At 58.1% G+C, this 14,336-nt stretch overlaps 2 protein-coding genes and 1 pseudogene across 3 annotated transcripts in view; 1 reads left to right on the top strand and 2 right to left on the bottom strand.

Annotated features, from left to right (window-relative positions):
- LOC146421354 (uncharacterized) overlaps positions 1 to 14,336 on the top strand; it is a 155,690-nt pseudogene that overhangs the window by 131,041 nt on the left and 10,313 nt on the right. The window lies entirely within an intron of this gene.
- LOC146421355 (uncharacterized) overlaps positions 1 to 14,336 on the bottom strand; it is a 121,611-nt gene that overhangs the window by 104,108 nt on the left and 3,167 nt on the right. The gene's annotated exons all lie outside the window — the stretch shown is intronic.
- On the bottom strand, positions 1,259 to 4,412 carry LOC146421356 (class II histocompatibility antigen, B-L beta chain-like). Its single transcript, XM_085047529.1, has 5 exons — positions 4,268 to 4,412; positions 3,515 to 3,784; positions 2,241 to 2,522; positions 1,531 to 1,637; positions 1,259 to 1,429 (listed from the first exon to the last, which is right to left on the bottom strand). The coding sequence occupies exons 1-5, from the start codon at positions 4,350 to 4,352 to the stop codon at positions 1,421 to 1,423; spliced, it is 753 nt and encodes a 250-aa protein (XP_084903655.1). The 5' UTR covers positions 4,353 to 4,412; the 3' UTR covers positions 1,259 to 1,420.

Genomic DNA, 14,336 nt, shown 5'->3' with positions numbered 1-14,336 from the left:
TTCCAAGGATCCCAGGCTTCCCCCTTAGCCACGCTCCCCCCTCTCCAGCCTGCCGGGGCTCCCCCAGCTCCGCCATCGCCCCTCTCCGCTCACCCCACTCCGGGGCTCCCGCCCTTCCCCTCCACCGCTCTCCCGGCCGGACCCCATGCCCCATGTCCCCCTCCCACCCCGACACCGGGCCGTGCCCACCTGCAGAACCCAAAATATCCCCCAAAGCCACACTGGCGCCTCAGCTTTGCCCTTCCGCCACATCCAAACGTTCCCCCCGCACAATCAAACCCTCCCAGCGACCCTGAACGAGATTTGGGGCTCAATCCCGCAAGCTGCGAGCTCCAAACACCCGCCCAGAAAAACGCCGCTCGGGGACCCCCGAGACATTTGGGGCGACTTCCTCCTCCCCCTCACCTGCGGCGTGCGGGGCGCCGATGCTCCCGGGGCCGCGACAGACAAAGAGCTGCGCGCGGCTTCTGCTGCTCCTCCTCTTCCTCTCTCCAACCTCTTCCTGTTCCTCCTCTTCCTCTCTCCAACCTCTTCCTGTTCCTCCTCTTCCTCTTTCCTCCTTCCTCCTCCCGCGGCTCCTCCTCCTTCCTCCTCCCGCCTCCTCCTCCTGCTCGGATCTCCGGCCTTTCTGCCGCTCCTTCCTCATCCCTCCTCCTCCTCCTCCATCCCTTCTCCTCCTCCCCCCAAGCCCAGCGCCCACCCTTTCCCCCCTTTTCCCCACGCCGTCGCATGCCGCGGGAGGAGCCGGGATGGAGCCGGGGCAGGGCGGGCTGGGGCAGCGCTGGGCTCCGGGCCAGGCCTGGGCGCCCCCCACGCGCCCCCTCCCCAAATTGGGCTGGCGGGAAGCGCTGGGGGCGAGGGGGGGGCGCAGGTGGGGTTGGGGTGGGGAGCGCTGGGCGCTGCGGGTCTGCCTGGGAACTGGAGAGTCATCAGCGCCGCGAGCTCGGATTGGATCAGAATCGCTCAGCGCCTTCTCCCATTGGCTCATTTTCGCGGGGCTATTTTTCGGGGCTGTTCTTCTAGGGGGTTTGGAGGTTCTGGGGGGCTCAGCGGGGTCTCAGCGCCTTTTTTGGGGTTCGCTGTGTGCCGTGTCGGGGTTCAGCTGCCTCCCAAGGCCCCCAGAGCGGGGTGACAATTGGGGACACACGGGGGTCCCCATTCCCGATCCATCCCGGGGTCAGGTCTGCCCCCCAATCGCAGCCCCACCGCGGGGTCCCCCCGAGTCCCTCCCGAGTGCTCCCCAAGAAACGCGACCGGAGCCAACTGGGAAGCTTTACTGGGAGCACTGGGAGCAGCCGGGCGGGGTCAGAGTGACAGCAGGGCTGGGGGGACACACGACCCCCCACAATCAGCGCGGGGACAGAGCGGGGGGTCCCGGCCGGGCCCGAGGCCACGGGGAGGGGCTGCGGCCGGCGGCGGCTCAGGAGCTCTGTGGGCAGAGAAAAGGGGGTGACACCGGGCTGGGGGGCCCCGGGGGGAGCACAGCCGCTCCGGGGCAGGGGCGACACGACCCCCGGGACCCCCCCTCACCTTCTTGCGCAGGTAGAAGCCGAGCCCCAGCGCCAGGAAGACGAAGCCCAACACGAAGCCCCCGATCCCCGTCAGCATCTTGCTGCGGGCAGCGTCCGGCGGCATCTCTGGGGGGTCAGCAGGGCTCAGGACCCCCAAAAACCTCTCAGCGACACCCCAAGCCCCTCCAAGCACCCTCCCAGTCGCCCCCAGCCCACCCAGGAGCCCCTGAAACCTCCTCCCGATCCATTCCCAGCCTCCCCAGGACACACCAAAGCCCCTCCCGTCCCTCTCAGCACCCCATAACCCCTCCCAGGTGCCCCCCACCGCCCCAGGAGCCCCAAACCCTCTCCCAGTCCCTTCCCAGCCCCAGCAGGACTCACCAAGGTCCCTCCCAGTCTGTTCCCTGCACAACCAACCTCATTCCAACCTTTGCTTTTCCATCCCCGATCTCCTTCCAGCCCCTCCAGCCTCACTCCAACTCCCTCCCAGTTCCCCCCAGCACCCCCAAACTCCCTTCCAGTGCCCACCAGCACCCCCAGAACCTCATCCCACCCTCCCCAACATCCTTCCAACCCCTTCCCAGCCCTCCCACACCCCCAAGCCCCTCTCCCACTAGAAACCAGCCTCTCTCCACCTCCCTCCCAGTTCCCCCCAGCACAGCCCAATCCCCCTGCCAGCCTCCCCAGTGCCTCCCCCGCTCCCCCCGGCGCTGTGGGCTCTGGCCGTACCCCAGTGCCGCCTCAGGGGCTGCTCCAGGCTGACGTGCTCCACCTGGCAGGTGTAGGTGACCCCGCGCCGGGGGGGCGTTTCCAGCAGCACCAGCAGCTGGTAGGTCCAGTCCCCGTTGGGGAGCAGGTCGGTGGTCATCACTTGCTCCGAGAGCTCCTGCTGGCCCTGGAACCACCTCACCTGCACCTGCGCAGGGTAGAAATCCATCACGGAGCACAGCAGGCGGCCGGGCTCAGGCTGGGAGCTCGAGGGCACCAGCGAGATGGACACGCTGGGGGGCACTGGGAGAGAGAGGGGAGACACTGGGATCAGCTGGGGGGGCGCTGGCAGAGAGCTGGGAGAGGTGGTGTGGTACTGGGAGGGACTGGGAATGGAGTTCATGGGACTGGGGGGGGCACTGAGAGAGAGGGGAGTGAATTGGGGGCACTGTGAGGGCACTGAAATGGAGTATGGCAATCTGGGAGTGCACTGGGAATGGACTGGGATTGGCATTAGATAAACTGGGAGGGACGTTGGAGGCACTGGGAGTGACTGGCAGTGCAGTGGGAGGGACTGGAAATGTACAGAAATTGCGATTAGTGGGACTGGGGAAGGACTTGGATAGAGGGGATTGGATTAGGGCGTACAGGGACGGCGCTGGGAGAGAGGATGGAGGTCTGGGAGTGGACTGGGAATGAACTGGGATTGGCTTTAGAGGGACTGGGAGTGACTGTGCTAGCACTGGGAGGGACTGGGAATGGAGTGGGAGGGACTGGGGGCACACTGGGAGAGAGGGGAGTGGATTGGGGAGCACTGGGAGGGACAGGGAGAGAGGCTGGATGTCTGGGAATACATTGGGAATTGATTGGGAATGGGATAAGAGGGACTGGGAGTGACCATGGTGGCACTAGGATGGACTGTGGTGGCACTCAGAGTGACTGTGGTGGCACTGGGAGGGACTGGGAGTGAATTCCGTGGCACTGCAAGGGTAAGTCCAGCACGGGAAACTCGGTGCAGCTTGTCTGCCTGATGAGTCATCAGAGACGCTCGCTGTGATTGGCTGAGAAGCGTCATCTTCACGCTTGGCTGAAATGGACGCTCTGGGGGGGCTGGGAGAGACTGGGGGGGACTGGGATGGACTGGGAGAGCTACAGGAGTCGCTGAGAAGGACAAGAAGCCCCTGGTTTGGCACAAGGAGGGCTGAGGGCTCTGCGTGATTCCCAGGGAGGGTTTGAGGGGCTGCAGGGTCATTGCCAGGGCAGAGCCTGAGGGGACACCTCTGCCCCACGCTCACCTCTGCGCTCCACGCTGAACGGGGTGGACACCTTGTAGTTGTGCCGGCAGACCGTGTCCACCTCAGCCCGTTTTATCTCCATGAAATCTGGCAGGCTGTTCCAGTACTCGGCCTGTTTCTCCCCAAAGGGGGTGAACCCCACGAATTTCCCCACATCACTGTCGAACCTCAAGAGCTCCACGCGGTTGTAGATGTACCTGTCCACGTACGTCACCATCTCCGTGCCGTTAATGAAGTGACACTTGCGGTATGCCAGCCACTGGCAGACCCCTGTGTGAGCAAGGCACAGGTCAGGGGTTCCCCCAGCACCCCCATCGATCCCAGAGCTCCGGGGGTCACCCCGGATCCCCACTCCGCACCCCCTGTGCCCCACGGCCGCCATGGGACCCTCCTGCCCGCGCTCCCACTTCCTCTTTCCCACCCTTCTCCCTATTTCCCCTTTCACATCCTCACTCCCCGCCATTTTCAGCCACTCCCTACTTCAATTTTGGGGTCCCATTCCCTCTTTTTTCCACCCTTTTACCCACAATTTCTCCATCCCCATCCCCCTCCCGCTCAGTTTTGGGCTCCCACCCTCCCCTTTTCCCAACCTCCCCACCCTCTCCCAGCCCTTCCTCACCTTCCCCCAACCCTCAGCCCCTCCCGCTCTCCCTTTCGGCTTCCCCTCCTCCTCCCCCTCCACTTTGGGCTCCCAAACCCCTTTCTTTCCCCTTTTCCCCCTTTCCCATCGCATTCCCTGCTCCCCCCGCTCACCCGACAGCTCCGCGCCCGCAGCCGGGGTGGCTCCCAGCACCACCAGTGCCACCAGTAGGGCCCCAGCTGCCGCCACTCGCCCCATGGCCAGCGCCGGGCAGCTGCCGCCAGCCCCGCAGCAGCCGCTGCACTGGGAGCTCCAGTCCGGAGCAGGGCGGGATCATCCGCCCCGCGCGCTCTGATTGGCCGGGCGCCGTTTTGGGACGCGCTCCCATTGCCTGGGCGTGGTTTTGGGCGCGCTGCCATTGGCCGCAGTTGTTTTGGACGCGCTCCGATTGGCCGGGCCGGTTTGGGGCCCGTTTTGCACAGGCTCTACCCGGCAACCGGTGACGACACAACACACACGCCCTCCCATTGGCTCCGCCGCTTTTGGGGCGCTGCGCCCCCACTCCCACTCCCCCCACTTCGCCGCCGCTGCACTGGGACCACCAGCGACCCTTCCCAGTGTCGCCACATCCCGAGGCGCCATGGATGGAGCGCGGAGCTGCCCCTGCCTGCTGCTGCTGCTGGCGCTGACCCTGCCTGGCCTTTGGGGGCTCCAAGGTGGGCTTTGGGGGGTCCTGGAGCCGCGGCGTTGGGATTTGGGGTGTCCTGGATCCATGGCAAAAGGGGATCGGGGAGATTCAGATGGTCCAACCCGCTTTTTGGGGATTTTTCTGGGAAGGGCGTTGGCCAAGCTTCCTCCTTTTTCTGGGTTTTCTCCATTTTTTGGGGTCAGCAGTGGCCAAACTCCTCTTTTCCCACGGTTTTGGGGTTCTGACATTTCCCAAACCCCCCTGTACCCGAGATTTTGGGGCTCTAGGAGTTCCCAAACCCCCCTGTACCCAGGATTTTTTGGGGCTGGGCATTTCACAACCCTCCTGTACACAGGATTTGGGGATCTGGGTTTTCACATATCCTCTTTTTCCAGCATTATGGGGCTCTGGGATTTCCCAAACCCATCTGTTCCCCATAATTTTTGGGGCTGGGAGTTCCCAATCCCCCCTGTACTGAGGATTTGGGAAACTGGGAGTTCGCACTTCCACTTTTCCCATGATTTTTATGGTCTCATTGTGCTGAAATTCCTCTTTTTCCAGGATTTTGTGGCTTGGGGATTTCCCAACCCCACTGTTCCTGGAATTTTGGGGCTCTGGGAATTCCAAAACCCCCCTGTAGTGAGGATTTAGGGCTCTGGGAGTTCCTACTTCCTCTTTTCCCAGGATTTTGAAAGGCTCAGGATGCTCAAATTCCTCTTTTTCCCAGGATTTTGGGGCTCTGGCAGTGCCCAACCCTCCCTGTTCCCAGGATTTTGGGTGGAAATCCCCATTTTTCTGTGATTTTTATGCTCTCACCCCCCACAATTCCCCATTCCCATTGCCCCACACCATCATCCAGACAGAATATGACCAAAACTCCATTTCCAGGGGAATTCAGCCCAATTCCAGGTGTGTCTGACTCGATTCCAGGAGGATCCTGGGGCAATTCCAGCCTCTACTGCAGCACCAACACAATCAAACCCAATTCCAGGTGGATTCAACCCAATTCCAGGTGAGTCAAATCCAGCTCAAGGTTGGTCCAACCCAATTACAGGTAGATTAAAGCAAATTCCAGGGGCATTCAATCCAATTCCAGGTAGATAAAACCCAATTCCAGGTGGATATGTCAACTCGAGGTGGGTCTAACCCAATTCTAGGTGGATCTACCAAATTCTAGGTTGATTCAACTTTTTTCAGGTGGGTCAAATTTTTTTCAGGTGGATCAAACCCAATTCCAGGTAAATCCAACCCAATTCCAGGTTGATCTAACTGAATTCAGGTTGATTAACCCAACTCCAGGTGAGTCAAAACAAATTCCAGGGGGATCAAACCCAATTCCAGGTCGATCCAACCCCATTCCAGGTAAACCAAATCCAGTTCCAGGTGGATCAAACCAAATTCCAGGTAATCCAACCCAATTCCCAGTCAATCCAATCCAGTTCCAGGAGGACCAAACCCAATTCCAGGGGTGTCAAACCCAATTCAACTCTTTTAAATGTCCCATCGCCCCTTTCCCTCCATTCAGGAAGCTCCTGACAGCTTTTTTCTGGGAGAAATCCCTGAATTTGGGGATTTTTGGGGTGCAGTTTTGGAGGGGAACAGCTCTGCCTGCCTTTGCCCTCCCTGTCTGTGTCCCCAATGTCCCACCCTGGCTGTGTCCCCAATGTCCCACCCTGGCTGTGTCCCCAGTGTCCCACCCTGGCTGTGTCCCCAATGTCCCACCATGGCTGTTATCAGACACTGAAATATTTCACACCTCAAACATCGATACAAAGTTTTGCTCATTATAACAAAAAGTGTACAAAGAAGCTACAATCAAAAATCCTCCCTGAAGATACCTGACTGGGACTTTGGACTGAGAGTCAAACTGCTGAGATTCCATAAAGGGAAACCTATTGTTCACTCATCTCAGGCTGAGGGAAAGGAATGCACACACAAATCCAAAGCCACCAGCTGCTCTGAGAATCATCCCTGGCTGAGTTTGGGGTGGGGGCAGAGCACAGCTCACTGTGATGCCTAAAATGCTGGGAAAGATTGAGCACAGACCCCGCAGTGTAGGAAAAGGGTATTCCCTTGGTTTAATAGGATCCCAGGTGCACCACGACGGAAAGAGAGCGACAATATCACGGGTTTGCAATTTATGGACTTCACTGATTAACATCCCTATCTAAAATTCCCCAATGAGAAACCTAACAAATGAAGTCATTGCCCCCTTATTCAAATTACCTCCCCCCAAAAAAAGTTACAAATTAGTTTACAGAAACATGTCCCAGTGATAAAGCTCTTTCAAGGCTGGTGCCTCATGCTCTTGAAATTGTGGAGATTGTTTCGTCTTCTCCACAGAATTCTGAACGAGGCTGGAGCACAAGGGTTATAAACATGTGGGGCTGAGATACAGAGAGTAAAAGGTACAGGAATGGGAAAGGGTAAAAAGGATATAAAAAGAGTATAAAAGTACAACGAAAAAGGACAAAAACCCATCAGGCATCAGCAGAAGCCAGGTTTACACAAACTGCCCAGCTGTGGAACCCCCAACCCCACCAAAAAGTGACACAGAAACCCCAAAAAGTGACATGGAGACTCAAAAAGTGACGATGGGAAACCTCCAATGGGACAGTGAGACCCCAAAAACGGCAGAGAAAACCCCAAAAATGGAAGAGAAATTCCAGAAAGTGACACAGAACCCCAAAAAATGACAAAGAAACTCCTAAAAATGACACAGAAATCCCCAAAATGATAAAAAAAACCCCAAAAATGACATGACAAACGCCCAAAAGTGAGACAGAAACCCCAAAAGGTGACCCAGAACCCCCCCAAAAATGACCCAGAAACCCCAAGAAGGACACAAAAATCCCCCAAAACGGCACAGAACCCCCAAAAATCTCCACCGCACGCTGCTGGAGCAGTTCGACATCAAATCGGGACTTTGACGTGAGAGGAGCTGAGGGGAGTCACAATCCATCACAGACCCCCAAATGCCAGGCCTTGCACCACAGCAGTGCAGGTGATGCAAGCAGAGTCTGCTGCTAGAGACTGTCCCCTGCCCCGGGGGGACATGCTGGACATTGTCACCTGGCCTGAGTGTATATTAACCCTTGGCACTCTGTGCTTTTTGGGGGGAAAACCACCACTGAGAAGAGCAGCTGGAGAAGATCAATGTGACATCGTTGGGATCCACGGATGGTGATGTTTTCTTTCTCCCTCTTTCTGTCCCCCTCACCTCTTTTCCTACTTCTCTTCTCCTCTCTTTTCTTCCCACTTTCTCTCATATTTACTATCAAATAAAACCTACACTACTGACTGGCATGTGGTCTCGTTTGCACCTTAATTCGGGCAGAGGTATTTCCAAAGAACCTTAATGTTTGGATCATAACAGCTGTGACCCCAATGTCCCACCCATGTCTCACCTCAATATCTTCATTTTTACCCCAAATTCAGGTGTTTTGAAGGATTGAAATGAAAACAAGACCAAACCCGAAAGAAAAGGATTTACATATCTGTGCCCGCTGAGGATCCATGTGGTTGGGTAGAAGGGAAGAACATTTTTGGAGGTTTCCACCCCAAAATCTTGGTCTTTGCCCCAACCCAGAACCATTTGGCTGTGAAAGATGCCCTTGGGTGAGAGAAAATCAGAATCATGGAATCACTGAGACTAAGCAAAAGACCTCCAAGGCCATCCAGTGTTGCCTCATGCCAAGAGATGATATAACTGAACACAAAAGGTGAGATTTTCTGGGGTGGAAAGTCAACAAATCCGCTCTCCCCAGGGAATTTCTGATGTCCCCAGGAATTCCCATGGACATTCCTGGCCCTGCCTTCATCCAGGTGCCCACGGGGAGCCAGGAGGGTGTGGAGCCACCAGCCAGGTGTCTTTGCCACACGGATCACCAGCAGCACGGATCACCAGGGCTCTGCACAGCTGGGGTCACTGGGGATCATCCACTGCAGATCTTCCCACTGGGGATGGAGTTGGAGCAGCAATGAAGCTCTTCCTGCACTCGGGACACTCGCAGGGCTTCCCTCACTGGTGCCTCCGTTGGTGCTGAGTAAAGTTAGACATGTCTGAGAAGCTCTTCCCACACTCGTCACACTCATAGGGCCTCTCCCCAGTGTGGATGCGCCGGTACACTCCCCACACTCATAGGGCTTTTCCCCACTGTGGATCCTCTGGTGCACGATCAGCTGAGATCTCCACCTGAAGCTTTTCCCACATTCCCCACACTTGTGGAGCTTCTCTCTGCCCTCAGGCTTCTCCCCCAGCTCCGAGCTCCGGCTGCATCTCCGGGCCTTTTCCTCCTCCTCCATCCGGCCACGCCTTGGCAATGACAAATCCTGCTTTGGGGGAAAATCAAGGGCTCAGCGCCTTGCCCTGGGGGTTCCTCCTGCCCAGCTCCAGCTCTGCAACTCTCCCAGGCTTTTGTGTCCATAAAAACCCCAAACCACCACCATTCACCTCAAAACCCTCACAGCATTTCCCTCTCTCTGCTCTTTGCACTTTGGCCTCCTCAGGCTCTCCCTTCCCTGCACTCATGCGGCTCCCGTGGCTCCCGGGCTTCCCTATTTTCCAGGGTCCCGCTTAGGGATGATCCGGGGGCTTTGGGGGTCCCAGGGGTCCCTTCTCCCCTCATTCTCTGCTCCGCGCTTCCAGGGATCCCAGGCTTCCCCCTTAGCCACGCTCCCCCCTCTCCAGCCTGCAGGGGCTCCCCCAGCTCCGCCATCGCCCCTCTCCGCTCACCCCACTCCGGGGCTCCCGCCCTTCCCCTCCACCGCTCTCCCGGCCGGACCCCATGCCCCATGTCCCCCTCCCACCCCGACACCGGGCCGTGCCCACCTGCAGCCCCCAAAATATCCCCCAAAGCCCCATTGCCGCCTCAGCTTTGCCCTTCCGCCACATCCAAACGTTCCCCCCGCACAATCAAACCCTCCCAGCGACCCTCCACGAGATTTGGGGCTCAATCCCGCAATCTGCGAGCTCCAAACACCCGCCCAGAGAAAACGCCGCTCGGGGACCCCCGAGACATTTGGGGCGACTTCCTCCTCCCCCTCACCTGCGGCGTGCGGGGCGCCGATGCTCCCGGGGCCGCGACAGACAAAGAGCTGCGCGCGGCTTCTGCTGCTCCTCCTCTTCCTCTCTCCAACCTCTTCCTGTTCCTCCTCTTCCTCTCTCCAACCTCTTCCTGTTCCTCCTCTTCCTCTTTCCTCCTTCCTCCTCCCGCGGCTCCTCCTCCTTCCTCCTCCCGCCTCCTCCTCCTGCTCGGATCTCCGGCCTTTCTCCCGCTCCTTCCTCATCCCTCCTCCTCCTCCTCCATCCCTTCTCCTCCTCCCCCCAAGCCCAGCGCCCACCCTTTCCCCCCTTTTCCCCACGCCGTCGCATGCCGCGGGAGGAGCCGGGATGGAGCCGGGGCAGGTCGGGCTGGGGCAGCGCTGGGCTCCGGGCCAGGCCTGGGCGCCCCCCACGCGCCCCCTCCCCAAATTGGGCTGGGGGGAAGCGCTGGGGGCGAGGGGGGGCGCAGGTGGGGTTGGGGTGGGGAGCGCTGGGCGCTGCGGGTCTGCCTGGGAACTGGAGAGTCATCAGCGCCGCGAGCTCGGATTGGATCAGAATCGCTCAGCGCCTTCTCCCATTGGCTCATTTTCGCGGGGCTATTTTTCGGGGCTGTTTTTCTATGGGGTTTGGAGGTTCTGGGGGGCTCAGGGGGTGTCAGCGCCTTTTTTGGGGTTCGCTGTGTGCCGTGTCGGGGTTCAGCTGCCTCCCAAGGCCCCCAGAGCGGGGTGACACTTGGGGACACAGGGGGGTCCCCATTCCCGATCCATCCCGGGGTCAGGTCTGTCCCCCAGTCACAGCCCCACCGCGGGGTCCCCCCAAGTCCCTCCCCAGTGCCCCCCAAGAAACGCGACCGGAGCCAACTGGGAAGCTTTATTGGGAGCACTGGGAGCAGCCGTGCAGGGTCAAAGTGACAGCAGGGCTGGGGGGACACACGACCCCGTGTGACTGGAGTGTGAAGGATCTGCTGGAAGTCCACAGCACTTCAGCAACCAGGAATGAACTGAAAAGAACCCTCACGGGTGGCCTCTAGGAAGGGGACAGTGTCAGTCCAGGAGCACAGGGCTGGCAGGGTGTGGCTGTGTCCAGGGCTCTGGAAGAGACCTGGTGCTCTGCTGGGACTGACATGCCTGGGCCTGGGCAGTTCAGCCGTAGCTGTCCCCTGTCCCTGTCTGTGTCCCTTGTCCCTGTCTGTGTCCCCTGTCACTGTCTGTGTCCCTTGTCCCTGGGTCTGTCCCCATTCCCTTGTCTCTCCTGCTGCCAGCTCAGTGAGTGGCACACAGGCTGAGGGTTCCTCCTCTCTTCCCTGGGCGTCGGGTGGGAGATGTGAGGGCTGAGCCTGCTCAGGACAGCTCCATCCTCACGACGAACTGCTCTTTCCAGCTCCAGGCCAGAGGATCAGATCCCACCTCAAGTTTATCGTGGTGCTGGTTGTGCTCCTAGCCCTGGTTGTGGCTCTGGGGGTGTCCTTGGCTGCTGTGTCAGGTAAGGGAGGAGCAGCAGCCTCAGCCCAACCCCTCGGGGCACTGCTGGCTCACTGCTGCCTGAGGGGAGAATCCTCAGACATTCTTCTCCATTTCCCTCTGCAGGGAGAATACACAGAGAGACTCCAGTTACTCCAGTTAACCCTGCAGCTCGGGTGCTGCTGGCCTGTCCCCATGGCTGGGTTGGGTACAACGGGATCTGCTACTTCCTCTCGAGGCATCGTCTCTCCTGGGATCAGGCTAAGGCTCGGTGCTCCGAGCTCGAGGCTTCCCTGGCTGTGCTCACTGACAAGGAAATGGTGAGTGAGGGGTTTGGGGGGTTTGGGAAGGCGAAGGGGACCCTGGGGTGCTCCTGGGCTAGGAGTCCATTGTTTGCTCCTCTCTCCTTGCCAGGAGTTCCTGTTCCGCCTCAGCAGGAATGTTGATTACTGGCTCGGGCTGCACAGACAGGGCCAGCGGCTGCAGTGGGTGGATGGCAGCAACTTCAGCTCCTCGTGAGTCCTGGGGGGCACAGGCAGGGCCTGGGGGGCACAGGCAGGGCCTGGGGGCACAGGCAGAGCCTGGGGGGCACAGGCAGAGCCTGGGGGGCACAGGCAGAGCTTTGGGGGCACAGGCATGGCCTGGGGGGCACAGGCATGGCCTGGGGGCACAGGCAGAGCCCGGGGGCACAGGCATGGCCTGGGGGCACAGGCAGAGCTTTGGGGGCACAGGGGCACAATGTGTTCCCCTGAGGTTCCAGCAATGTCTCTGCTCCTCCCTGCAGGGTTCCTGTGCTGGGCAATGCAGGGTGTGTGCACCTAGCTGAGAATTATCTCGGGAGTGCAATCTGTTCAAATGAGATGCAGTGTATCTGCAGCAGAGCCCAAACCCACCTCTAATGGGGAATGGAGGAAGGATATTTTCTGTGCTGGGCTGTCTCAGCTTCACCTCATCCCCCCAGCATGGGGATTTCCTTCCTCAGCTGCAGTGTCTGCCTTGCACTGATCCTCAGGGTCACATCACTGCCTGTTCTGCAGGAGATGAACCTGCAGGAAGAGGAGATGATGAGAAAACAGATGTGTGGCTGCCTGGGCTGAGCCTGGGGGTTCTTTTGTAATTCTGAAAGCTTCACAAAAGTCATGTTTCTCTTGCACTCTGTATGTTTACTAACCAGGTACATATATATTTGTATGTCCCTGTGGATTCAGCTGTGAAACCTTTGCTGCCTTATGAATGTGACCTTGGCTGGGGTAAGGTTCTGATAATACCAAAGTCATGATTTGACCCCACAGGGGCCATTCCCTTAAGGGTTGGACTGCGTCCTTGTGGGTCCCTTCCAACTCAGAGCATTCGCTGAGAGGTCCTTGTGCGACCTCCATCAGTATTTATAGTGTAAATGTTGTTGTTGTTATTTCCTTCATTACTTTATTACTTTCGTAAGAAATGCTAATCAAGGCCGTGCTGTCCCTCGTGTCCCCTCAGCACCTGCAGCCCTGTCCCTTGCCCTGCTGCTCCTGCCCCGGGGGCTTCAGCCGAGCCAGAGCCTCTTCCCAGTGCTCCCAGTGCTCCCAGTCTGCCCGTGCAGCCTCCAGCAGCCAGCGAGGCCTTCAGCTGGGCCGGCAGAGAGGAGCTGCTGGGAGCTCCCAAATCAGTTGGGTTCCGTTTGTCCTTCCCAGCCTGGGGAACAACGATTTGGGAGTTTTCTGCCCAAACGCTGTCCGTTCCTCTGCTCAGCCCAAGGGGTTTGGGGAGATTTTGGCTTTTTGGGGGAAATCAAAGCGATGTGGGGCTGAGGGAGATCGTCCCTCAGAGCCTCTCTGGCCAATCAGAGCTCGAGATCGAGGAGTGGCGGCAGAATCAGCCAATCGAAGCTAGGGCGGGCTTTCTAATCGGCGAATCAGCCAATGAGCTCTAGACGCTGGCTTCGGGCGGGAAAATCAGCCAATGGGAGCGAGGGGCGGGCTTTGCACGGTAGGCGGAGTTTCCCTGAGGGAAGCGGCGCTCCGCGGATCTTCCTTCCAAATGTCTGTTCGCAATGGCTCCGGAAAGTCCCGGGCCGGGCAGGAGGCCAGGGAACCGCTGTGGGTGAGTCCGGGATGGAGCAGAGAGCTCCCTGCAGCCCCGGCAGGAGCCCAGAGGGTGGAGCAGGAGATGCGTGAGAGAGGCGGTGGGAAGTCCCCGCAGAACCTCGGGATTTTTGGGCCTGTGGGGATCCTCGCCTGAGCAGCCTTTTCTGAGGGGTTGTGTCCCCTGGGAGAGACCCCAGGCTGGAGCAGGACAGGGATTCCTCTCTGTGACCATGATACCAAAATCAGCCAGAAAATGAGCTTTCTAGCAATGCTTCTAATTTGAAGCATTTGAAAGCAGCCATTCTTTATCAGTGCTGAACAAACCCCAAGGATCTCTTCTTTAATCTAGTGTGTGGGGTAAAACTTCCGAATGGGGTATTTGTTCCACCCGGATCACACATATTCATTACTAAACACTTCCTGGCTAATTCATAAACCTTTCCTCGTGCTCCTTTCCATCCATCCACCTCCTGCTCAGAGTCCTTTTGTGGTCCTGGAGGGACATCTAAAGGGGTTTCTGGTGATTGCACTCACTGATGTTTGGAGGAAAGCTCAGCTTTCCTCGAAATTGCTTCTCGTTGCATAACTTGCCCAACCTCACTGTAGTTCTCTTTCTCTGTTCCTGCCCTGATTTCATCTATGTTTATCATCCTGTTTGCACACCTTTATCCCCTTTTATCTCTCTGCTCGCTAATCTTTAAGCTCTATCCAGCACCTTTAGGGGAACTGAAAATTTCTATTGTCTGTTCTTGATCAAGTCTCCGCTTTTTGTGTGATTCTGTGTCTTTTTGGAGCAGTCCCAGCCCAAAGTGTCACAGGGACTCTGCCGTGGGATGATGACACACCCAGAGCAGACAGATGTTGCAATTACAGTGTATCCAAGTTCAATTACAATATAACCATCTTCAATTACAATGTATCTAACATCACTTGAAACGTGTCGATTACAATATACCCAATACCACTTTTTAAAATGTATCC

The sequence above is a fragment of the Lichenostomus cassidix genome, unplaced genomic scaffold (genome assembly GCF_008360975.1).
Source record: "Lichenostomus cassidix isolate B80296 unplaced genomic scaffold, HeHo_3.0 HiC_scaffold_33, whole genome shotgun sequence".
Classification (NCBI taxonomy): Eukaryota; Metazoa; Chordata; class Aves; order Passeriformes; family Meliphagidae; genus Lichenostomus; species Lichenostomus cassidix.
Note: the sequence above shows the minus strand (reverse complement) of the source record. Positions and strands in the feature narration are given on the sequence as shown.